The sequence below is a fragment of the Littorina saxatilis genome, linkage group LG4, assembly GCF_037325665.1.
Source record: "Littorina saxatilis isolate snail1 linkage group LG4, US_GU_Lsax_2.0, whole genome shotgun sequence".
Classification (NCBI taxonomy): Eukaryota; Metazoa; Mollusca; class Gastropoda; order Littorinimorpha; family Littorinidae; genus Littorina; species Littorina saxatilis.
In genome coordinates, this window is record NC_090248.1 from 38603403 (window position 1) to 38628878 (window position 25476).

General features: G+C 44.1%; 1 protein-coding gene and 1 long non-coding RNA gene across 2 annotated transcripts; one reads left to right on the top strand and one right to left on the bottom strand.

Annotated features, from left to right (window-relative positions):
- The first annotated feature begins 3728 nt into the window (after positions 1-3728).
- Positions 3729-9504, top strand: LOC138964700 (uncharacterized). The gene is made up of 2 exons (XR_011455185.1): positions 3729-5311; positions 5760-9504. It is a non-coding gene; the product is annotated as an uncharacterized lncRNA (long non-coding RNA).
- Positions 9505-10983: 1479 nt separating this feature from the next.
- LOC138964699 (NOP protein chaperone 1-like) lies at positions 10984-25471 on the bottom strand. The gene is made up of 4 exons (XM_070336723.1): positions 25374-25471; positions 23260-23355; positions 22384-22511; positions 10984-12392 (listed from the first exon to the last, which is right to left on the bottom strand). The coding sequence occupies exons 1-4, from the start codon at positions 25453-25455 to the stop codon at positions 12156-12158; spliced, it is 543 nt and encodes a 180-aa protein (XP_070192824.1). The 5' UTR covers positions 25456-25471; the 3' UTR covers positions 10984-12155.
- Positions 25472-25476: the final 5 nt, after the last annotated feature.

The following is a 25476-nucleotide window of genomic DNA, read 5'->3' on the forward strand; positions in this document are numbered from 1 at the left end:
GTGTCCTCTGATTCCACATTTCTGCATCTTCAATTTTAGGCCCTCCTTCCATACCCTGTCATTCCAGGTCTATCCAAACTGCGATGGTTTGCTTCTTGTCTTGGAGGGCATCTTCTATCTCTTGGGCTATAAAAGCTACCTGGTCTTCTGTGGACCTGGACTGTCTGAAGCCTGCCTGGTTTGGTGTGATGATTTCTTCTTTTTCCAGATACCACATCAAGCGGGTGTTGATAAGCCTTTCCATCAGCTTTCCCACACAGCTTGTTAGGCTGATTGGTCTGTAGCTGTCTGCTTTTTTCTTGTCCTTTCCCTTCTTGTGAATTGGAATCATTTCTGCTTCTCTCCAATCCTGAGGCACTGATGAATGTTTCCAGCTTGCATTGAAGATTTTCAGCAACGTTTTCTTTGCCGATGATCCCAAATGTGTCAGTAGTTCGTTTGTTATGTCATCTGGCCCTGGGGACTTTTCTTGCTTGAGTTGCTTGAGTCCATTTTCTAGTTCTTTTTCAGTGAAGGGCTGGGACATGGTCTCCTCTTGTGTTTCACTTTCTGTTTGATTTTCTTGATGGGTCTTGATTTCATCCTGGACTTCTCGTTTTCTTTCTTTAGAGACGGTGATGTTGCTGACTTTTTCATAGCTGTCCATCATATGGTCAGCTGCTTTCTTTCCTGTTAACACTGCATCATTATGGTGTAGTACGATGGGAGCACTAGATATTTTCTCATCGTTCATAGCCTGTGCTAATTTCCATAGTTTTCTTCCATCTCGATCGAGGTTAAGGTCTTCGGTTTTCTTCTGCCAGTTGTTTCTTGCAGCTTGTATGAAGGTTTTCTTGTAGTGTGCTGTTGTTGCCTTCAGTCGGATGTTGTTTTCTTCATTTGGTTCTTCTTCTGCTGTCTTTCTTGTCTCATTTACCGTAAAAGTCGACCTATAAGCCGCAACTTTTTTTTCCTAAATGGACCCCTGCGGCTTATAAGGCGGTGCGGCTTATGAATGACTTTTTCTGAATCAGTGGAGTGTATCCGACTTCGCTCAGTGACCTAGTTTCCGGAAGTTGGATCGCCGCTGTGTAATGGCCTTGAATCAGCTGTGTTTACCTCAATTCACTCACTCACCTTCTTTCCGGAAGTTTGAAGCATGACAATAACTTACACTCACACAGTAATGGGTTGGCATACACCGGTTTTGATCGATCACAATGCCGAAAGAAAAGTTTCCGAAGGGGATCGTCGTGCAGGTTAACAAGAAGGGGTGGATGGATGAGAAGATGATGGACACCTGGCTGACAGAATGCTATGGGAAAAGGCCAGGGGGTTTCTTCCGTCGCACTAAAGCTCTGTTAGTCATGGACAGCATGCGTGCACACATCACTGAGAAGGTCAAAAAGTCAGTCACTGCCACCAACTCCATCATCGCTATCATCCCGGGTGGCACAACAAAGTACCTGCAACCCCTCGATATCAGTGTGAACCGGCCCTTCAAAGTGGTGATGAGGGATGAGTGGGAGAGGTGGATGGTGGATGGCGAGAAATCATTCACAAAGACTGGCCGCATGCGTAGAGCAACCTTTGCAGATGTGTGCCAGTGGGTCCTGAAAGCTTGGGATGCTGTCAAAAAGTCAACGATCATCAACGGCTTCAGAAAGGCTGAGATCATCACTGGAGCAGACGACGCGACAGACAACACGACAGCCACTGACAGTGGGGCCGAGAGTGACACTTCCGGTGACTCTGTGCCAGAAGCCATTCTGAACTTGTTCATCTCCGACACTGAGGAGTCCGACTTCAGCGGATTTTCAGCATCAGATGTTGAGTGATTTACAGAACTAACTACAGGTGCTGTGTGCAGGACGAGAGGACAGTTTGATAGTCCAGAGTTCTGTGAATCACTCAACATCTGATGCTGAAAGTAAAGTGCAAAACTGACAAGTTAGCCGGTTCGTTTTTTGTGTGTGTGTGTTGTTTTTTCGTTGACTTTCGATGTTTCTTGACTTGAACTTTGCTTCTAGGCGCGGCTTGTATGCCGGAGCGGCTTGTGTATGGATTTTTCTGATTTTTTTTTAAAAATCGGGGGGTGCGGCTTATACCCAGGTGCGTCTTATAGGTCGACTTTTACGGTACTTTTTTTTCTAGGTCTTGGAGTTCCTCTGTCCAATAGGGTCGGAAGTCTTTTCTTGCTCCTCTTGGGATTGTTTCTCTAGCAGCTTTCTTGATTGCTGCGTTAAAATCCCTCACCATGCTGTTGGTGTTCTTTCTTCTGGTGTTGATGTGCATGGTGTACTCATCTGTCAGCATGCTGTACTCTGTCCATCTTGCCTTTTTGTAGTTCCACCTTGGTAGACTGTGGCACGTCTCAGGGTGGTAGTTCAGGTCCACTGTGATCTTACATGGTCTGTGATCACTCCCAGCAAGTTGCTCTAGCACTGTTCTTTCTGCTGATGGACACAGGTTGTTGGTGCAGAAGGCTAAGTCAGGTGTTGTTGTTGTCATCCATCTTCGGGAGTAGAATGTTTGAGGGTCGTCAGAGTTATTTAGCAGTTGGAGTTGGTTTTCAATTTGCCAGTCTTCTACTTCCTCTCCTCTTGCATCAGTTTCTGTGTATCCCCAGCTTTGGGAATGGCTGTTGAAGTCGCCGAGGATCATGCAATTTTCTTGGGGTATATCCATTGCATCAAGAGACAGGTTTCGGTCGGGTGGGCAGTAGAGATTGAAGATCTTGTATTGCTTGTCCTCAATCGTAACCTCCACACCGTTGATTTCTGCCTGTCCCTCAGTGTCCACTGTCAGATGTTGGGCTGGTAGATGATTCCTGACCAGGATAAGCACACCTCCTTTGTTTCTCTCCTGCCTGTCGACTCTAAAAGTCTGATATCCTCTGACAGTGAATCGCAGGTTGTCAGTGAGGTGTGTCTCCTGGAAGCAGGCTATATCCACGCCCTCCTTATGAAGTCTTTCTGCAAGTGGGGTCTTCTTCCTGGAGATGCCCTCAGCATTCCACTGCAGTATCGTTAGAGGCTTTGTTTTTTCTCTTCCTTCATTGTCGTTGCCAGTCGCATTTACCCGTCTCACCCGCCGCCTGGCTCCACCACGATACGGGGTACGGGGACCACCAGTTGCTTGGCTTGGGCCCCTTTGAGGCACAGGGCCCGGCACTCTTCCACCCCGGCGGGTCTCCAACGGTAGAGCACCACATCGTGAAATTCCGTTGTCGTCTGTCATATGAGCGTTGATGCGTTGAGCTGTCGTTATGCGCCATACATGGCCCAGCTCATCCGGCTTCAGCGTGTTTTTATATCGGAGTGATCCTTCTCCTAGACTGGTGGCTTTACAGGGCTGTCGAGTCCAGTCTACCCGGCTATTTGGCCATAGCTGGCTGGTTTGTTTATCTGAGGTGACCTTCCCCAGGGCTAGAACTTAAAATGCGGCTCTTGTTCGCATGATGCTCCCGTCATTGGACACCTGGGGTATTTCTTGAGTGTAACAGTGCCACCTGTTACCCCGCCCCCTCCTGTTGGAAGCACCGCCAGTTGGTCCGCGACTGCTTATTCGTCCTGGCAAGCCTGGCTTATTTCGCAGCTAACCTCCATATCTGAAGGCCATCACACTATCCGCCACCTGTGAACGCGCCTGGTTGGGGGTGGTCGCCCCTACAGGCTTTGCGGGAATGAACTTCATAATTCCTTGGCAGCTTTCAGCGGATTAAATTTCTTTGCAGCAACCTTGTCCAGGTGAGTTTAGGAACTGCAGTGTCGTTCGATGTCATATTTCCCAGCATGGGCAACGGAGAAATCTGATTTACAATACTTGCAGTGTGCATGACTTTTTCCCCTAGTAGACTCCACAATTCCTGGCTTTTTCTTATATTTCTCCAAGAAAATCTGCTGCTTCTGCTGTTTAGACTTGGTACAGTCATCCAAAACGGGCAAATTTTTCTGCTTCATTTTGCCACGATTGTCCAGACGATCGCACGTGCCAACAAGTTACAACTGAACAAGGTTTCCACAGCTGAAGACTCGCTGTCATGGTTATCTCCCTTCGACCGAAACCGGTATCAGTTGTACCATTCCGTAATCAGCACACCAACACCGGAAAACGTATTCTAGACTTTTTCTTATGCGTATTTTGTGCGTGTGTCGCGTATTTGCGTACCGATAATAATGTGGCGTACAAAATACGCCCAAATCGTACTGGTAAACAGGTCTGTACAATCCATTCCAATGTGCAACAAGATGTTTAAAAGTGATACTCTTTTGTTTGTATCTAATTACATGTTTGAAATCTGAGTCAAGTGCTGATGATTCTAGTTAATTTATTTGGACGTGTATATGACGTTGCATTTATTTCTTTATTTTGATGTTACAAATTTGAGATGTGAACTCTTTAATGAGTCATTATTTTTCTCATGTTTAATGTCTCACTGTTAGTCATGACATTTGTCTGTATATATTTCAATTTGCACCACGTCTTTCAGATGTGTATCTGGGTGATTGATTGCAGATCTGTATGGTGTGGGATATTGTATGCATGATAATGTAATGTTAGGCAGTTTTGCTATTGATATAAGTTATAACAAAAGAAAAAAAAATAGTAATTTTCTAGCATTTTCTTATGTTTTATAACATATTTAAAAGCAGGTTGAGCAATTACTTTTTATTGGCTTTTTTTTTAAAATTCATATTTAACATTTTTAAAGATTTATGGTTGAGGTTAAAATTTGTTTTACTTACTTACACATTTGAAAAAAGATAAGTTATGAGTGTTTGTGTTGTGTTTTCGATTATGTGGGTCCAAGTTTTGGAACAGTAGGGACTGTTTCTCTCTCATTTTAATTGTTATTTCAATGTTCCATTCTAATGATTCTTCCATTTTAATATTGAGAGGAACATGTCTCTATTTGTGAAGTCATGTAAATACAAAGAGTATTTTTGATTGTCAGCATGCTTGTGTTAGTTTGTCAGGGATTGTAAATTAACATGTGCACGTTTTTGTAACATGAACACATTTTTTTCAGGGTTATCCTATAATGTGGTTTGACTAACATTCCATGTTACTTGAACAGTGGTGGGAAAGAACCGGCCACATGTCAAATCTTCAGAATATAATTAAATATATACAGCGTGCCATCTATAATTCAATCACTGAATTTGGGCCAGTCAGATGACGTTTTGCTGCAGGCCATACTTTTCGTATTTTTTTTATAAAATGTACAAATGAGGTTTTAATTAGAATTTTATATCTTTCGGTCTTTGTTCTTTGTTGCGGACAGATATTTTTAAGTCCTACATTCAAATACTGACCCATTCTTGCTAAGGTACACACCCATACTTGTGCCTTTGTTGGCCTTTAAAATATAAAGACGGGCGTGGTGGTAAGACATCGGCCTCCTAATCGGGAGGTCGTGAGTTCAAATCTCTGCCGCTGTCGCCTGGTGGGTTTAAGAGTAGAGATTTTACCGATCTCTCAGGTCAACTTATGTGCAGACCTGCTAGTGACTTAACCCCCTTCGTGTGTACACGCAAGCACAAGACCACGCGCGCAAGGAAAAGATCCTGTAATCCATGTCAGAGTTTGGTGGGTAAATATATAGAAACACCAAAATCCCAGCATGCTTCCTCCGAAAGCGGCGTATGGCTGCCTAAATTGCGGGGAAAAAACGGTCATACACGTAAAAATCCACTCGTGCAAAAACACGAATGTACATGGGCGCTTTAACCCACGAACGCAGAAGAAAGAAGAAATACTGACCCATTCTTGCTAAGGTACACATGCATGATCGATCTCTGGTACACACCCAAACTTTTGCCTTTGTTGGCCTTTAAAATATAAAGTCTTGAAAAAGATAACACGGTAACAATACTACAAGTTATAACAAAGAACACTTGCACAGTGTTGTACACCTATGCTTATCCTGTGTTGGACTTCAAGAATATGAAGTTTTGAAAAATATAATAGGTCAATATCATTGATATTGTAAGTCGTAACAAGTCATGACAAGACCAGGCTGGCCCTGTAGGCTGTTGGGGATATATATATCAATTGTATTTAGTTGTTCAAATCAAATCAAATCTGTGACAGTTGAAGTTATTGTTGGAATGTTGTTTGTTTGTCATAGATATAGTTTGAATGCGTCGAATTTTTCTCAGAAAACAGATTGGTTTAGTTTTATACACCAGTTAGAATCTCATAATCAACACTGATTTTATACAGTTGATTATAATGGTAGTGTTTCTCCCTGTGTTGGTGATAGAGATAGAGAAAAAGTAAGAGGGAGAAAGAAAGAGAAAAAAGAGTCTGTTTCTGATCTTGTCTTTCACAAAATACATCTTTGGTCCATTCCCGGCTTGCAATCAGAATCTCACAATCAGTTTACAACTGTTGATCAATGTTCTCAATGTCTATCCAATCTTGCATCTTCAGGAATCAGTTTTCACCTCACAAAGAAAGCTATCAAATGTACTGCATGTATTTATGTCCCATGAACAAATAACTGCTTTTTGTAGGTGTCACGTCTTTGAAACTTAAGGATGCTACTAATACTACATGTACTTATGAATGATTCCAGCACATATGTGCTTCTTGCGATACCCACAGACTGCTCTTTTAATTGAACGCAATATGGTGCTTGTGTATTTTCCTGTGTCATACAAAAATTGGAAGTGAACTCTTGCATTTGGTGCGTAAGAGTGTGTGTGTGTGTGTGTGTGTTTATAAATGTTTGTGAAAATTGCATGCTAGTCGTCTGACAAAGCTGTATACATGTATACATAATAGTAGAAGCGCTTGTATTAATAATTCAGGGCCGGACTACCGGGGGGGTTATGGGGGTTGCGCAACCCCCCCTCCCCTAGCCTAAACATGTACCTCACTTATTTAAAACATTTTTTATTATTGTTTATTTTATGCCGTTTCATGCAAGGAGCGACCATTTTCCTATCTCAGAATATGACCTACCCATCAGCTTCAGGGGGCAAAGCCCCCTGACCCCCACAAGAGGCTCTGCCCCTTGACCCCGCGAGGGGAAACATCTCCCTGGACCACCACTGGCAACCCCCCCCCCCCCCCTCCTCTTAGCCTAATCCGGCCCTGATAATGGAGCCATTTTAAGGGTATTCTGATTTAAGCACAGACACACACACACTGGAGTCTGTAATGGGTATCTTGTCCAAACTGTAACTTGTCAAAAAGTCTTTAGTAGCAGGCATGTGAATTGACTTAAAGAAAAAACTTTGAAAGCTAGAGCAGTTGAGGGGCAATATGCTTCCTGTTCCTGAACATATTTTCTACCCAAATCTATGCAATCTTGAGGGTAGCCTTGTCATAACTTAATGCCTGTGAAACCCAAATTATTTTCTCAGCAGACACTATTTACATTTAGTCAAGTTTTGACTAAATGTTTTAACGTAGAGGGGGGAATCGAGACGAGGGTCGTGGTGTATGTGCGTGCGTGTGTGTGTGTGTGTGTGTGTCTGTCTGTGTGTGTGTGTAGAGCGATTCAGACTAAACTACTGGACCGATCTTTATGAAATTTGACATGAGAGTTCCTGGGTATGAAATCCCCATACGTTTTTTTCATTTTTTTGATAAATGTCCTTGATGACGTCATATCCGGCTTTTCGTGAAAGTTGAGGCGGCACTGTCACGCTCTCATTTTTCAACCAAATTGGTTGAAATTTTGGTCAAGTAATGTTCGACGAAGCCCGGACTTCGGTACTGCATTTCAGCTTGGTGGCTTAAAAATTAATTAATGACTTTGGTCATTAAAAATCTGAAAATTGTAAATAAAAATAAAAATGTATAAAACGATCCAAATTTACGTTCATCTTATTCTCCATCATTTGCTGATTCCAAAAACATATAAATATGTTATATTTGGATTAAAAACAAGCTCTGAAAATTAAATATATAAAAATTATTATCAAAATTAAATTTTCGAAATCAATTCAAAAACACTTTCATCTTATTCCTTGTCGGCTCCTGATTCCAAAAACATACAGATATGATATGTTTGGATTAAAAACACGCTCAGAAAGTTAAAACAAAGAGAGGTACAGAAGAGCGTGCTATCCTTCTCAGCGCAACTACTCCCCCGCTCTTCTTGTCAATTTCACTGCCTTTGCCGTGAGCGGTGGACTGACGATGCTACGAGTATACCGTCTTGCTGCGTTGCATTGCGTTCAGTTTCATTCTGTGAGTTCGACAGCTACTTGACTAAATGTTGTATTTTCGCCTTACGCGACTTGTTTTTTGTTGTTGAGGAAAATCAAGTTTACTTCTGCAAAATTTTCATTTTAGGGAACAATTTTCCTGACTGAGTTGGCTTGAAAAGTTGAGGCAGTTATGCTGCACAGTTATGCTGGACCATGATAAATGTTTAATTTTGATGTGACGTCAATGAACCCTTTCTTACGAGCTTTATGTAAAACAAAGGACTAGGAGGCAATTTATTTCTTTATTTATTTGGTGTTTAACGTCGTTTTCAACCACGAAGGTTATATCGCGACGGGGAAAGTGGGGAGATGGGATAGAGCCACTTGTCAATTGTTTCTTGTTCACAAAAGCACTAATCAAAAATTTGCTCCAGGGGCTTGCAACGTAGTACAATGTATTACCTTACTGGGAGAATGCAAGTTTCCAGTACAAAGGACTTAACATTTCTTACATACTGCTTGACTAAAATCTTTACAAAAATTGACTATATTCTATACAAGAAACACTTAACAAGGGTAAAAGGAGAAACAGAATCCGTTAGTCGCCTCTTACGACATGCTGGGGAGCATCGGGTAAATTCTTCCCCCTAACCCACGGGGGGAGGAGGCAATTGCTCCTGTATGTGGAACATGACATTCCTTTCAGTAACAGACTGAGTAATCCGACAGTGAATCTAGCGATAACAATTGCTTTCAGTAACGGACTGAGTAATCCGACAGTGAATCTAGCGATAACAATTGCTTTCAACTACATGCTGGCAAGGTAATTTGCTTGTGGGTGTGTGTGCGTGTCTGTGTGTTGTCTTTTGCAATTTTTTTTGGTCATGTCAGTGTCACACTGAAGTTTTTATTCCTCTAAATATTTCAATGTTTTACACTTTAAAAAGTGAATTTTAATATTATAATTTTACATTTTTGATGAGGTTTTTATTTGGTCTCTTCATTGCTTGTGTTTCTAGACAATGCCTTTTGTTTTGGGTTGCACTATTTTACTGTATTTACTACTTTTGTAGCAAATTTTTTTTTAGGTACATAGTACTTTTTTCTGTCTGCTTTGTTTTACACATACATGTTGTGGCGTGTAGGTTGTTAAGACAGTTATATGAAGTTTTGCCTATGCATTTGTCTGCTTGTTACATAAACACGTAGCTGCTTCTGATGAATATTCTCTTTCACCGTTTACAAGTTATAATTTCACGATTTTTTTTTTATGTTTACTGCATTTTGTGTGAATTTTTGCTATAGGATTTAGACAAAAAAACATCAGCTCTCTGGTGATTAAAATTGCTCTGCACTATTCAGATTTTTATTTCATTCTTTCTTGTACAGAAACTGTGCAGACATTCCCAAAGGGTCACATCAAAAATGAAAACCACACACATTTTAACATGTTATGTGCATTTCCTTCTAATTGTTCGTGTCCACAAACAAGACAATGTTGAACACATTTGTTCTGCACAAAGTAGTATGCATTATTTGCAGGCATGCGTTACTGATTCACACCTTTTCTTTCGGTACGTGGATAGTGCAACTTGCACAACAACAAAAAATACAACTCCAGTGCACCACAACATACATTTTGTACATCTCTCTCTCCCGGTCACATACACACACACACACACACACACTCTCTCTCTCTCCCGGTCACATACACACACACACACACTCTCTCTCTCCCGGTCACACACACACACACACACACACACACACACTCTCTCTCTCCCGGTCACATACACACACACACACTCTCTCTCTCCCGGTCACACACACACACACACTCTCTCTCTCCCGGTCACATACACACACACACACACACACACTCTCTCTCTCTCCCGGTCACATACACACACACACACACTCTCTCTCTCTCCCGGTCACATACACACACACACACACTCTCTCTCTCCCGGTCACATACACACACACACACACTCTCTCTCGCCCGGTCACACACACTCTCTCTCTCCCGGTCACATACACACACACTCTCTCTCTCCCGGTCACACACACACACACACACACACCCACACACACACACACACACTCTCTCTCCCGGTCACACACACACACACACTCTCTCTCTCCCGGTCACATACACACACACACACACTCTCTCTCTCCCGGTCACACACACACACACACACACTCTCTCTCCCGGTCACACACACACACACACACACACACACACACACACACACACACACACACACACTCTCTCTCTCCCGGTCACATACACACACACACACACTCTCTCTCTCCCGGTCACACACACACACACACTCTCTCTCTCCCGGTCACATACACACACACACACACACACACACACACACACACACACACACACACACACACTCTCTCTCTCCCGGTCACACACACACACACACTCTCTCTCTCCCGGTCACATACACACACACACACACTCTCTCTCTCCCGGTCACACACACACACACACACACACACACACACACACACACACACACACACACACTCTCTCTCTCCCGGTCACATACACACACACACACACACACTCTCTCCCGGTCACACACACACACACACTCTCTCTCTCCCGGTCACATACACACACACACACACTCTCTCTCTCCCGGTCACACACACACACACACACACACACACACACACACACACACACACACACTCTCTCTCTCCCGGTCACACACACACACACACTCTCTCTCTCCCGGTCACATACACACACACACACACACACTCTCTCTCTCCCGGTCACACACACACACACACACACACACACTCTCTCTCTCCCGGTCACACACACACACACACACACACACACTCTCTATCTCCCATCCCCTCATTCTTTTCCCTTACTCAAATCACCAACAAGTTAGAATGCATGGACATGTTCACACTTCCTACCAAATCGTCAAGACAAATAAGCCAACCCATGCCAGCATGAATATGAATGAATGAAAAAATGAAAAATAAAGTTTTCAGAGCAAGACTGTTGCTACTGCTGACAGGTATTTGAAGCAACTGAAGCTGTAATAAACACCCCCCAGTAACAACAGATAAAGGCCCTAGTAGTCTCAGTCCAATCGCTAACCTGAACCTGATACTGTACAGAGGTACAGTGGAACTCCCTTTTTACCACCTCCCAAAAATAGGAGTAAATCTTTCTTTCTTTCTTTCTTTATTTGGTGTTTAACGTCGTTTTCAACCACGAAGGTTATATCGCGACGGGGAAAGGGGGGGAGATGGGATAGAGCCACTTGTCAATTGTTTCTTGTTCACAAAAGCACCAATCAAAAATTTGCTCCAGGGGCTTGCAACGTAGTACAATATATTACCTTACTGGGAGAATGCAAGTTTCCAGCACAAAGGACCCAACATTTCCTACACACTGCTTGACCAAAATCTTTACAAAAACCGACCACATTCCATACTTTCTTTCTTTCTTTCTTTATTTGGTGTTTAATGTCGTTTTCAACCGTTCAAGTTTACCCACATTCCATACAAGAAACACTTAACAAGGGCAAAAGGAGAAACAGAATCCGTTAGTCGCCCCCCACGACACGCTGGGGAGCATCAGGTAAATTCTTCCCCCTAACCCGCGGGGGGTAGGAGTAAATCGGGTTTTAAAAATGGAAGTAAATTGACAGAGGTCATAAACAGAAAATCTGTAAAAAACTAAGGTCTTAAAAGGGGGGTTCCACTGTTCCTACCATGAAAGCACACACCTTGCACCAGCTGATAATGTTCATACATTACTATTGCAGGTGGTCTGAACTGGTGCATTGTGGTCAAGATAGTAGTCGAAAGGACCGCAGAAGGTGCCCTTTATTGGGAGATGTCTTCTCACTCAAGGAGCTTCCTATCGCAGATACATGTATCAGTGTATGTACAACTGCCCGTGTCTTTCCGCACAGTATTATTCTGCCTTGTAATTATAAACCCAATGAAAAATATTATTCAGCCTTCTGGACATCCCTGCTCCATCACCACATTCTCTGCGTGTGCATTTTCTTCACTGTCTTTGTCAATAACACAAACTTTTTTCTTTGTTGCCATTTCCCCCTGGCTGCTGTTGGAAGGACCGCACAAGTTTTCTTCTGTTTTATCATCACCGTCAGTGTCTTCATCTTCACTGTCATCTTCTTCACTGCTTTCATCGTCATCTGAGCTGAGCTGAGGCATCAGTGCAAAGTTCTAGGAGAAACAGAAATAAAACAGGATCAACACTTGAATTTCATGCTTATCATCCTCTACTGAAATCTTCAGCTAAATAATATCTACCATTGTGGCATACACACAATTCATTTATATCCAGAAATATTCACACACATGCAGATGAAAGTTGCTTTTTCACTGAATTCTTCTTATTGTCATTGGTACCAGGAGACTGCTTCTTGTATGTGGTGTGTAAGAGTGTGTGTGTGTGTGTGTGTGTGTGTGTGTGTGTGTGTGTGTGTGTGTGTTTATAAATGTTTGTGAACATTACATGCTAGTCGTCAAATGACAAAGCTCTATACATCTATATATATACGACTAGTGTCTGTGTGTCTGTCTATCTGTGCGCGATGCACGGCCAAAGTTCTCGATGGATCTGCTTCAAATTTGGTGGGCATATTCAGGTAGACCCGGGACAGGACACAACCTGGTCGATATTTCAACACGTGCTCTCAGCGCGCAGCGCTGAACCGATTTTGGTTCCACCTCAGCTATTTTGGTTCCACCTCAGCTACCCGGGCCCCCATACCGACACACCAAAGCCAAAGTTCTCGGTGGATCTTTTTCAAATTTGGACACCGTATTCAGCTACACCCCGGACACAATATCATCGATGAGATATTTCAACACGTGCTCTCAGCGCGCAGCGCAGAACCGATTTTGGTTTTTGTGTTCATTTCACCATTATAAGTAACTCTTCCTTATCTTCTCATCTTCTCCAGGTTTTCAGCGTTTACCTCCCTTCCTTCGTATGGTGCACTATAGTATGAGTGGTGCGTCTTCGGATATTCCCGGCGTTCTGTTACTATTTTTAGAAGGTCACCGCAGTGTCCAGAACGTAAATTGGACCCGTAAATTATCCTCACTGTAAAGGTGCAAAGGTCGAATCAATTTATAGCCACGCGAAAAATACACTGTCATCTATCTCTCTATATATACGGCTTCTCTGTGTTTGTGTGTGTGTGTGTGTGTGTGTGTGTGTGTCTCTCTATGTGAGCAACACCTGGGGATTGTTCAGTTCTGTTTGTGATGTGGTCTGGCGGCTTTTGTGTATTTGTATGTACTGGCCTTCCTTTGAGAAGCCATAACAGTTCAAAAGGGCTTACAGATAAGCTATAAATTGCTCAATCCTGTTTGAGTGGAGTTCGCCTCCAAAGGTGATTAACACGGTTACATTCGTCGACAAGGATGGGACTCGATATGGTCAGGAATGGCATTATGGCCACTGAATCATTTTCGTGCTGTTCCCATTCCACGAATCTGGGAGGGACCTAAGCTTGGCGGGTCCATTGTTCGGACCCGGCGAACGGCTCTAAGTACTTCTTCCCGGCGAAGCCGGCTATATATACTAGAATGAATACCCGCTTCGCCGGGTACCCGGCTTCGCCGGGAAGAAGTAGAGCCGAATGATACCCGGCTTCGCCTGGAAGAAGTAGAGCCGAATACCCGGCCGGGAAGAAGTAGAGGGATACACGGCTTCGCCGGGATAAAAGCGTTGTGGACAGTGACCTTCTAAAAATAGTAACGGGAATATGGATTGACGCCACACGAAGGAAGGGAGATAAACGCGCAAAACACTGGAGAAGATAAGGAAGAGTTACTGGGAATGGATGTAGTGGATCTACAGAAAAACCAAAATCGGTTCAGCGCTGCGCGCTGAGAGCACGTGTTGAAAATTCTCATCGACCAGGTTGTGTCCGGGGTCTACCTGAATATGCCCACCAAATTTGAAGCAGATCCATCGAGAACTTTGGCCGTGCATCGCGAACACACACACACACACACACACACACACAGACAGACATAAGTCGTATATAGATATATCTATACATACACGAGACAGACACAAGTCGTATATATATATATAGATATATATATCTATATACGACTTGTGCCTGTCTGTCTGTGTGTGTGTGTGTGTGTGTGTGTGTGTGTGTGTGTGTGTGTGTGTGTGTTCACGATGCACGGCCAAAGTTCTCGATGGTTGATGAGAATTTTCAACACGTGCTCTCAGCGCGCAGCGCTGAACCGATTTTGGTTTTTCTGTTCATCTTCCCTATAGCAAAACCAGACAGACAGTGCACTTACTCCCACTGAGGACTGGGTGGCCGAGTGGTAACGCACTTGCGCTCGGAAGCGAGAGGTTGCGAGTTCAACCCTGGGTCAGGGCGTTAGCAATTTTCTCCCCCCTTTCCTAACCTATGTGGTGGGTTCAAGTGCTTAAGTCTTTCGGATGAGACGAAAAACCGAGGTCCCTTCGTGTACACTACATTGGGGTGTGCACGTTAAAGATCCCACGATTGACAACAGGGTCTTTCCTGGCAAAATTGTAAAGGCATAGATAACAAATGTCCACCAAAATACCCGTGTGACAAGGAATAATAGGCCGTGAAAAGTAGGATATGCGCCGAATTAATGGCTGCGATCTGCTGGCCGATGTGAATGCGTGATGTATTGTGTAAAAAAACAATTCCATCTCACACGGCATAAATAAATCCCTGCAACTTGAATATGTGCGCAATATAAATTGCATAAAAAAATAAATTATTAAAAAAAATCCCTGCGCTTAGAACTGTACCCACGGAATACGCGCGATATAAGCCTCATATTGATTGATTGATTGATTCCCAGATCCATTCCCAGTAACTCTTCCTTATCTTCTCCAGTGTTTTGTTCCCTTCCTTCATGTGGCGTCAATTCATATTTCCGTTACTATTTTTAGAAGGTCACTGTCCACAACGCTCAATCCATATTCCCGTTACTATTTTTAGAAGTTTTCCTTCGTGTGGCGTCAATTGCGTACGGTGCGCCACTCACCCGGCGTACGGTGCGCCACTCACCCGGCGTACGGTGCGCCACTCACCCGGCAAAGCCGGGTACCCGGCGTAGCCGGGTATTCGGCTCTACTTCTTCTCGGCGAAGCCAGCTACCCGGCGAAGCGGGTAGTAGAAGCACATGTATAGTAGAAGCGCATGTAGAATAGTAGAAGCGCATGTATTAATAATGGAGCCATTTTAAGGGTATTCTGATTTAAGCACAGACACACACACACACACACATGCACTGAAGTCTGTAATGGGTATCTTGTCCAAACTGTAACTTGTCCAAAAGTCTTTAGTAGCAGGCATGGGAATATAAAGTTTCAAAATTAAACTTTGATTTAATTAATATACAGTTTACCAACTCACATAGATAGCAATAACTTCATTTTGTTGCTAAGATATTGAAGCACTCATCCGTGGTAACACGGGAGGTAACTCTTAAAAACAAACTCTACACCATATGAGGCATGGTCCATGGTAGTTACCTCCCCTATCGATTTCCTGCGCCTGAAACCCATACCCCTTTAACACAATATGCGGGGCAGTTTGGGAGGGAATTCAGTATGTGAGTTGAAGAGTATATTAATTAAATCAAAGTTTATTTTTGAAACTTTATATCAAATTACATATTCTTACCCAACTCACATAGATAGCAGATTGCTAATTAAGGTGGTGGGGAAATATTCACAGTCAATATCTTTTAAGTACTGGTCCGGCAGCAACTATAGCCGGCAGACCATGTGTACTATAATGGCGGGTACTTGATATATCCCGCAGATAGAAATTCATGAATACGTCCTTGGACGTCCAATAAGCTGCATACATAACTTCTGCAAGTCTTCCATACTTGAGTACAGCTAAAGAAGAGGCCCAGACTCGGACTTCTTGAGTCCGTGCTGCCTGAAGAGGGAGGACTGACCCCCCCCCCCTTTTCTTGCCATCACTTGTAGGCATGCCTAATCAATGTGGCAGTCCATCTACCTAAGGTTGACCACGGTAAGTCATTGCCTCTACCAGTGTTGATGGATATGAACAAGAGCCTTTGTTTTGTTGATCTAAACGTAACAGTGTGAGTCAGAAAAACTTTCAAAACTCAAAATGGTCAATTGGTTAAAAATGGCTCTAACGGAGCCAAAATATTGCTCAGCGGTTTGAATTGTATTATCGGAGCTGGTTTATCCGGTTTCTGCTTATTTGCGAGAAAATTTGAACAAAACCTAAGCGCCATAGATCTGTCTTTCTCCAAAGAGACGTCTATAGCAAAACCAGACAGACAGTGCACTTACTCCCATTTCTAGAAGAAGCTAGTAGAGTAAGCATGACCGCTTTCCGTGTTAGATTAGCAAGGCTAGCTTTTGTAACGGCTCGAAGAATCCGATCTCAAATATTCCAAAACTAGGAGCAAATCCCAAGTCGGGACGGGAGATTTGTTTTCAGCAAACCGAAGGGAGGCTCCCTTAATCACGCTGGCGATAACGCCCCCAAGTGAAATAGTGCGACCTAGCTGTTACAGTGTGACTGATATCGCGTATCGTCTTACTTCAAAGAAGTAGGAGAAAATTCCCTGGCCAGAAAGCCAGGATAGGTGGTTCGCCACCTGCATTGAACGGGAAGAAGTGGAGTTCTTTCCGTTAACATTACGCCATTTGGTCCAAGCCAGCCAAATGTGAGATGTAAATCGAAGACGTTGAACCCCTATGGGATCTCTGGACCAAATCCAGAGTTGAGGCCGAAGACCCTGAGCGTCTCAATGATTCCCGTACAATTGCCACCCGTGTAGCTCGAGCGGAAAACGGGGGCCGACTTGCCAGCCTTAGAAGGTCTGGAAACCAAGGTTGAAAGAGCCCCTACGGTGCGACCGGCAGGCCGCTCAAAACTAATTTCGAGAGCGTTGATCTTCCATGCTTCGAGGTCCGGGAACGGGGAGACAAACATCGGCAGATGGCGATAGTAGTGCGTGGCAAATAAGTCTATCAGCGGCTTCTCCACATGCGCCCGGAGGCGTAGAAGCGCGTGGTGAGATAGAGTCAATACTGTGTGGACAATCTTGGCCGACCGACTTAGAGAGTCCGCCAAGCCATTTAGCCTCCTAGAAGGTACTTCGCTGATAATAGGATCTCGTGGTGGTAACACCACATCTGAATCTCGCAAGCTCGATGTGAAAGCGATAGTGAGCGAGAGAGCGCCCCTGCTTGTTGAGATAAGACACCACTGTGGTGTTGTCTGATTGTATCAACACATGTTCTACCCTGACAAGGGGAAGGAATTCCATAAGAGACAGAAAAACTGCTTCCATCTCTTGCATGTTGATGTGCCAAGAGGCCTGCGCCAGCGTCCACTGACCGAAAGTCGCGTGGTCGTCTATATGAGCCCCCCACCCCATGAGAGATGCGTCTGTGAAGAGGAGCTTCGATGGTGGAGGGAGAATCAATGGGAACGCCTTGCTGCATGAGCAATGGCGTGAGTATCCATTGTTTGGTCGTGTCATTGAACTAGTCGTAAAAAAACACTAACAAGTTCCAGCCCTGCAATTCTGGCTTCCACCTGGAGTTCAGGGCTTCTTGAAGGGCCACCTGTACAGACCCAAAGGGATCAAAGCGGCCATGGATTCCAATTGACTTAGAATCGAAGTCAGCGACCTGACTAAGGCTCATGAATTTTTTTTTTTCAAAAAATAAAATGTAGCCACTTCCAATCTATTTTGTTTATCAAATTGTGGAAGTAAACATCGGTTCGGTCAATGAAAGTGACCCAATAGGAAGGCCTAAGTGCCTCCCTCAATGAAGTGGGTGTCTCCCTTGTAAACCTTCTCTTTCTAAGAAAAGGTTTAAATGAGACAGATTTAGAACCGGACGCTATGCCCCCGAGGCTTTTGGAATGACAAACAGAATTCCACAGCCACATCTCTCCTCTGAAGCAGAAGGGAGACCCCGGCCTGTAATAGAATCCCTGGCTTCTACTCTGGCCGGAAACAAAAAGTAGGAGGAGTTCTGGTCAATGTGCTCTGTGCGTGCTCCATAGGAAGCTCTGACCATGCAGGGGAGCGTCATTAAGGGTTAGGCTTATGGCCTGACCCCCGCTCTTCGAAGGAGGGCTAGTTCTTGGGGAAGGTTCGTGCCCGATTCTTATCCCGAGAAGACGAACCAGACTTCGAACTCTGGCCAGTGTTAGCTGACGCCAAGAACTAAGGAGCGGGAGGTCCGCTGCGTTTGGTTTGTTTCTTGAAAATGCCAGCTCCGAAAGCTTAACAGACTGTAACTCTTTGGCCTGCTAGGACTGCTAATGCAGTCCGACCCGCATATCATGTTCGAGAACAGAACCTTCGAGAAAGGAAGCGATTAAAGTCTCGCCAAAAGAACCATTCATTCTGCTGAGACCTTCTCCCAAGCGGCGAACAGCAAAGCTACATCCTTTGGCTCTGCGTCCTGAAGGAACACAAAGGGATCCAGTGAGGACATAATCGCACGAGAGAGATAACGAATCAAAGTCTCAGACAAAGACGATAATTCTAAAGTAGTGCAGCTGCATTCTTCCACAGCCCGGAGATCCTTGTCCTTGCAAAGAGACAGTTTCTCCTTGCTATAACCATCCTAAAGGATGTTTATCAAATCCGGTGTAACCGGAAGCGGTTCCGTAGTTAGAACAAAAGAATAAGTTAAGTTCTTAGGCTTGGTGTTAACCGAGGCCTAAGGATAGCGCTCAGCGAGTGATGCGCTACTTGCGCGGGTGACGCAGGCTAAGGCAATGCCGCAGCAGGTGCTTCACCGAGCGCTGCCAACGAAGAAAGTGGTGGAAGATGAAAATCATTTGAGAAAACTTTCGCAAGTTCAAATGCCACCGAGGGATGCTCTAAGAACTTAAAGTTCGAAGATTTTCCTAAGAAAGCTCAAATCAGCAAAGCTGAAGGTGGAGGAACAGCAGATGACGACGCTACCACTACTCCCTCCGGGAAATAGTGTGTAGTGACCTCTGCGGCTAAAGCCAACTTAGTTGGCAGCTTAACTGGAAGTCGAAAAAGGGGCATTCCCATCTGCCTCAGAGGCATCGTCTTCCACATTCTCATCACCCTGTTCTGGAGTATCCCAACGATCATCGAAAGTGTGAGATCCGGAAATCAACCCCGCAGGGGCAACATCAGCCGAAGTCGGAAATGATTGAGAAAAACCCTGGAAGTTGGACATCCTTGAACGGATCCTCCATCGACCTGCCTCATGCCAGCTGAACCACTAGAAACAAAAATGGTTGTAGCCTGTACAACGGCGCCGGAAACCGCCGAAGCGAACCGGAAGCCAAAGGCTGATGAGTGCCGACCGCCAACACCGACAGTGTTATTGGCGGAAGGCGATACCATCCTGCTATCGGAAACCCAACCGCGGAAGCGGAAGCGGATCGGTAAGCATAAGCCTCCAACCACCCGGAAACCGCCGAAGAGAAACCGGAAGTCGAGGCTGATGAGTGCCGACCGCCAACACCAAAGTGTTATTGGCGGAAGGCAATACCATCCTGCCACCGGAAGCCGCAGCCGCGGAAGCGGAACCGGCAGTGGATTGGTAAGCATCAGCATCAACCGGATCCAACGAATGGCGACCGGAAGACCCTGTTGTCCTACTACCGGAAGTAGCGGACACATGCTCTTCACACCCCAGCCTGTACCCCGGAGGGGTATGCGACTGACGTGAGGAATGAACCTTTTGGCTGGTGTGAACTTCCGCTAAAGCGGAAACCGTTGCCGCAGGTTTGCGTACTTCGCCAAGAACACCTCCTGCCGACGCGTAAGCGCCGAGAGGACCAGGAGGTGCTGATGTCTGAAAATCAGACAAAAATTTGTCGAAAGGAACACCTGACGACGAGTCCAACACCACTGTTGGTTCTGCAACCACGTCGGCAGACGTAATGGTTGCAGCCGCTCTGAACGAACCCGCGCGAGAGACTTTGTGTTACCAAAACCTGACGCAAGTTTGCGTGCTTCGCCAAGGCAAACACCGCCCGTGACGCCAAAGCGCCGAGAGGACTGGGCGGTGCTGATGTCTGACAGGCAGACTAAAGTTCGTTGACAGGAAACCTGACTACGACCTAAACGCATCTGTCGGCTCTGCAACAACGTCAGAAGACGTAATGGTTGCAGAAGGTTCGTAACGAACCCGTGCGAGCGACCGTGCGTTACCTACTCCGGAAGGGAGCAGCAGAGAAGCCTAACTTGCTATTTGTTTACAATCAGCAGTTAACATGTCCTGAACCTCAGAATAAACAATGACAACAAGAAATTCCTACGAGGTAGGAAAAACACCCCCGTCAAAGGGAAATAACCTTCTCAGTTGGTGGCAGTGACTGAGTGAGAATGGTTATTTCCCTTTGACCATTAAGATGTTCCTCTATAAGTCCTTGTATAATTTTAATCCACCAATAACTCCCTAACCGTGTGTTTGACTGGTCCCAATTTTTGTAAGGACCGTCTCAGGAATGTATAGAACCTGTTCACCAAGTTTGGTGACGATCGGTCCGTTCATTCTTGAGATCTATATGCGAACACAAACAAACAAACAAACAAACACATCGAGCGAAACCTATACACACCCCTATACCGGGGGTGTAAAAAGAGGACAAGAAGCTCCTCTCGCTTAACTTCATTATGGTTGTAACACCTGTGGTTATTAACCGAAGCTGAAATGTCAACTGAGGGAGAAGCGGTATCTATCAACAATAGAAAAGAATGCTACTTATCAGGTTAAAGTCCCAAACCAAAGACGGCTTCTCGCTAAGGAACCTTTTAGAACTTTGAGAGCTATGAGTAGTAGAAGAAGTTTGTGGTTTAGCGCCAGCTTCAACCGTTTTGCCCAATTGAGAAACAGGTGAGCAAGTCTGCTTGGCGGAGCTCTTAGTTTTCTCTTTATATCGAGGTTGTCGGCCATTTTGAAAGTAAAAAATGGCGGACCACTGTTACAAAAGACAAGTGGCAAAACTTTCAAAAACGCTAAGAAATCTTCTCGTTATACAAAAAAGGAACGCTCTCACCGATTCCTGAAGAAGTGAAGAAGGACGTTGATATGTTACCAAGATTCGATGGCCTTCCCTGAAAGATAGGCCGATAGCTTAAGAAAAAGCCTGAGCACCTCAAACACGTCATGCAACGTGGGTTGAAGGAAAAGGAATGAGTGTCACCGGTGTAGGTCCAGCGCATGTGCAAGACAACGGTAGGGGAGGTAACTACCATGGACCATGCCTTATATGGTGTAGAGTTTGTTTTTAAGAGTTACCTCTCGTGTTACCATGGATGAGTGCTTCAATGCCTTAGCAACAAAATGAAGTTATTGCTATCTATGTGAGTTGGGTAAGAATATGTAATTTAATTGACTTAAAGAAAAACTTGGAACGCTGTAGTTTGTATTGAGAACACTTATTCCCACTGGTTATTTGATTTTTTAATCCACTCAAGGTTGAATTCTCACCACGAATCAATCACAAAACCTAAACCGTGCCTAAACAACAGGGAGTCAAGTCAGACTGCAAGCGGAGTCAGTGTTGGGTGGATGACTGAATATCATCAGCAATTGTATCAAAAACTTCATGTACTATCTGTACTCAAGTATCAATGTAGGAACACCATGCCTAATTTTTACTCTTTAATTTTGATAGAAGTAGCATAAGTGTGATGCTGACATTCAGTATTTCATCCAGAAAGTCTCGTAGATCTATGCAAAGATCCTCCCAGCCTTCATATACTAAGGCCACAACAAAAAAAAGTCTGTTTACGGTAACATAGGTAAAAAAATAGGTCGGTAGGTCGGGATTTTTTTTCTTTTAAAAACCATAACTATTTTTAAGTTATTTTGCCAAAAAACAAAGACTTTTTTTTTTTTTACCAAAATGCCCAAAAAAAGTCTATGGTCGCGCAAAAAAATAGGGTCGGTCGGGATACCGTAAACAGACTAATTTTTGTTGTTGGCCTAAAAGACTTTAAATCCCACTAATTGTGAAAGAAATAACTTGTCTCTAACTGTAGCATTAATTATCAACAGCTTGTACTGACAGTGACACAGAATGCATTCGGACATAACAGCAGTTGCTCTGAAAGCAATGCAAATGTATCTAGATACAAATTATTTAGAGATATTGACTTGTTTTCACGATCCAAATTTAAACTTGCATACCATTTCAATCAAAGGGCCATCATGTTCAGGGTCCACGTTTTCAATGTCGACTTCTGACGGCGGCATGGAAAGCAGCACTTCATTGGCAGACGCTAACTGCGGCAGGAAGGCCTGAACTTTGCCAAGTACTGCAATGCAATGAAACAGGTAATAGCTGTGGTGAGAATGGCAACAAAAAGAGACACAATGAATAAAAACGAAGAAATTACAAGATACAAGATACAAGAAATTTTATTGTCCTCATCAATACAAGGAAATTTGGCATGTGTGTGGCAAGACATAATACACTGATACATAGACATTTACAAAGCAACAACTGAAGTTCAATATCAACACACCCTTACGCACACATACCCACTACTTCAGACACACAGGCTACATGTGCCCCTCGGACGTACGCAACCCACAATTCACCCAGCCATACAACTCCACATGCACTTACTCATTCATGCAGCACTCTAGCGCCCGGCCATGCACAACTCACACACTGGAACCCTCGTACGGCTACATATGACACCCGCACAAACATTACAGCCTCAAACATCGTACTAGATCTACAACTAACAAAATATAAAATAGTCTTAACACAAGAAAGTATTGGATCACCCTCCCTCAAATCCCATGGTCACTCGAAAAAAAGAGGAGAAAAAAAAAGGCAAGAAAGTAGAAACAGAAAAAGAATGAAGAACATTTAATAAAGAGCATAGACTAGTCTTCACCTGACAATGTATAAATGACTTGTGATGTTGGTCTTTCAAAACGTCATAAAGTTACTCCCATGCTGTTTTTGACATACACTTAGTAAAAACAATCCTGAAAATTTTACATGATTAAAATCCTGCCTCTACAGGTTTATAAATTGTATAGTTTTCACACCTGAACTTGGTGGTGGACGGAAAGTCTTCCTTGGCCCCGATTCTTTTTGTTTTTCTGCACTTTTGCCAATTATCTTCAATTTCTGCTCCAGGCACCCTGCAATCAACATATTTAATGTATCAATTAATGACAAACACACACCCTCCGTCACTTGCGTGGCAGCAATTGTTTGAATGCAGTCTGAAAAGACGAAGGACGGTAATAGGTATGCATGAATCTCATCGAGTCATTGATTCATGATCATTCACTCGGTATTGGATTTCATGACTTTTATTGACCTCCTTATCACTGTGAGCCGTACTGTCAAATGCATATAGCCTTGGGTCACACAATGAATGACATCTTGACCACGCTTTCTTGAGGCAATTAAACCCCGTATGAATGTCATAACATTAAAAACATTTGAGTTGGGCGCCTCCTGTGACTGCTCCACATGCTTGATCTTGATCTTGATCTTGATAAATAACGCCAACAGGTCCCAAACTTGGGAATGTTCGTTGGCGGAAAAATTGGGGAGAGCACTTGGTGTTTTAATCAGCGGTTGGCAGTTTTCCTCTGAATTCGTTGACCGTTGACTGGATCGTGTTGTCATCAAGGTTGTTCCAGTCAATAACTGTTCTTGTGAAAAAAGAGTATCTGTACACTGGTGTTTTAGTACACTCCACAGTAAAGCACTGGTTGTTATTTCTTGTGATATTTGTGACTGTGGCTGATGATGTAAAGTCTTTGTTCACTCGTTGTTTCACTTGTCTTTTTGATTTTTGTTGCTGGAGAAATTTCTCAGGGGGTACTGCGGGGACCAGCCCTCTGACCACTTTGAAAAGAAATGTGAGTCTCTGTTGTTTCCGGCGTTCCTGGAGTGGGGGAAGCTGTAGTCTGCTGAGCATCTCTGAGACACATCCTGGGTTTCGGTTCCTGTAGTTTTGGGTAATAAATCTGGCTGCTCGTCTCTGTACATTTTCCAGGCTGTCTATATCGCCTTGTTTGTACGGATCCCAGACGAGACAGCTGTACTCCAGGGTTGAGCGGATGAGGGACACATAGGCAGTACGTCTACAGCTTTGGGGGCAGGAACGGAGGTTTCTTCTAAGTAGGCCGAGGGTGGAATTTGCCTTTTTGACGATTTTGTTAATGTGTGTGGTCCAGCTGAGGTCATCAGTAAAGGTGACGCCTAAGTAGGGGTTGCTATTGACTTTCTCAAGAATGTGGTTGTCCAGGTTATAGAAGAAGCTGGACTTGTTTCTGATGCTGAGGATATAGCATTTCTTTGCGTTAAAGCGCATGCCCCAGGTGTTTGCCCATTCTTCCAGGGTTTTCAAGTCGGCTTGGAGTATGTGGTGGTCACTGTAGGAGTTGATGGTGCGGTACAGGAGGCAGTCATCTGCAAATAAGCGCACTTGTGACTTCACAGACGCTGGCAAGTCGTTGATGTGGCAGAGGAATAGGACCGGTCCGAGTACGGTACCCTGTGGTACGCCTGAATCTACAGGGACTTCAACTGACTCCTCTCCGTCGACTACCACTCTCATCAGTCTTTTCGTCAGGAAGTATTGCAGCCAGCTGTGCAGGTTGCCTTTCACGCCATAACTCTGTAATTTATACAGCAGGCTTGAGTGTGGCACAGTGTCGGAGGCTTTTGAAAAGTCCAGGATGGCTATGTCGGTCTGATTACCGTTGTCGTAATTTCTGCAGAGGTCTTGAAATGTGACGACGAGCTGTGTCTCACATGAGTAGCCTGATCGAAAGCCATGGTTGAGGTTGGTGAGGATTTTGTTCTTCTTCTTCTTCTTTCTTTAGACTGCCGCCTTCATCGAGGTGAAGATTCTGCAGACAATTATTAACTGTGCCTAAGCAATTTTGCCAGGAAAGACCCTTTTGTCAATCGTGGGATCTTTAACGTGCACACCCAATGTAGTGTACACGGGGGGAGGGTTCGGACACCGAATTCTTTTCTAAATGCTTGAGGAGGTGTTTACAGATGATGTGCTCAAGGAGCTTACAGGGTACGGATGCTAATATTATGTATCAAACAACAGAAAAGGCAGCAATAACAGCCGATTACAACCAACTTTAAGGTCGTTTAGTGGAATGACAGAATACTTAAAGCAGTTCACCTTCGAATTTTTCTGAATATAGAAGTTGTTTTGATGATTTTAGTGTACACGCTGCATTTGTTGATTCTGAGGGCGCTGCCATTTTGAAACTCTCTGAACAAAA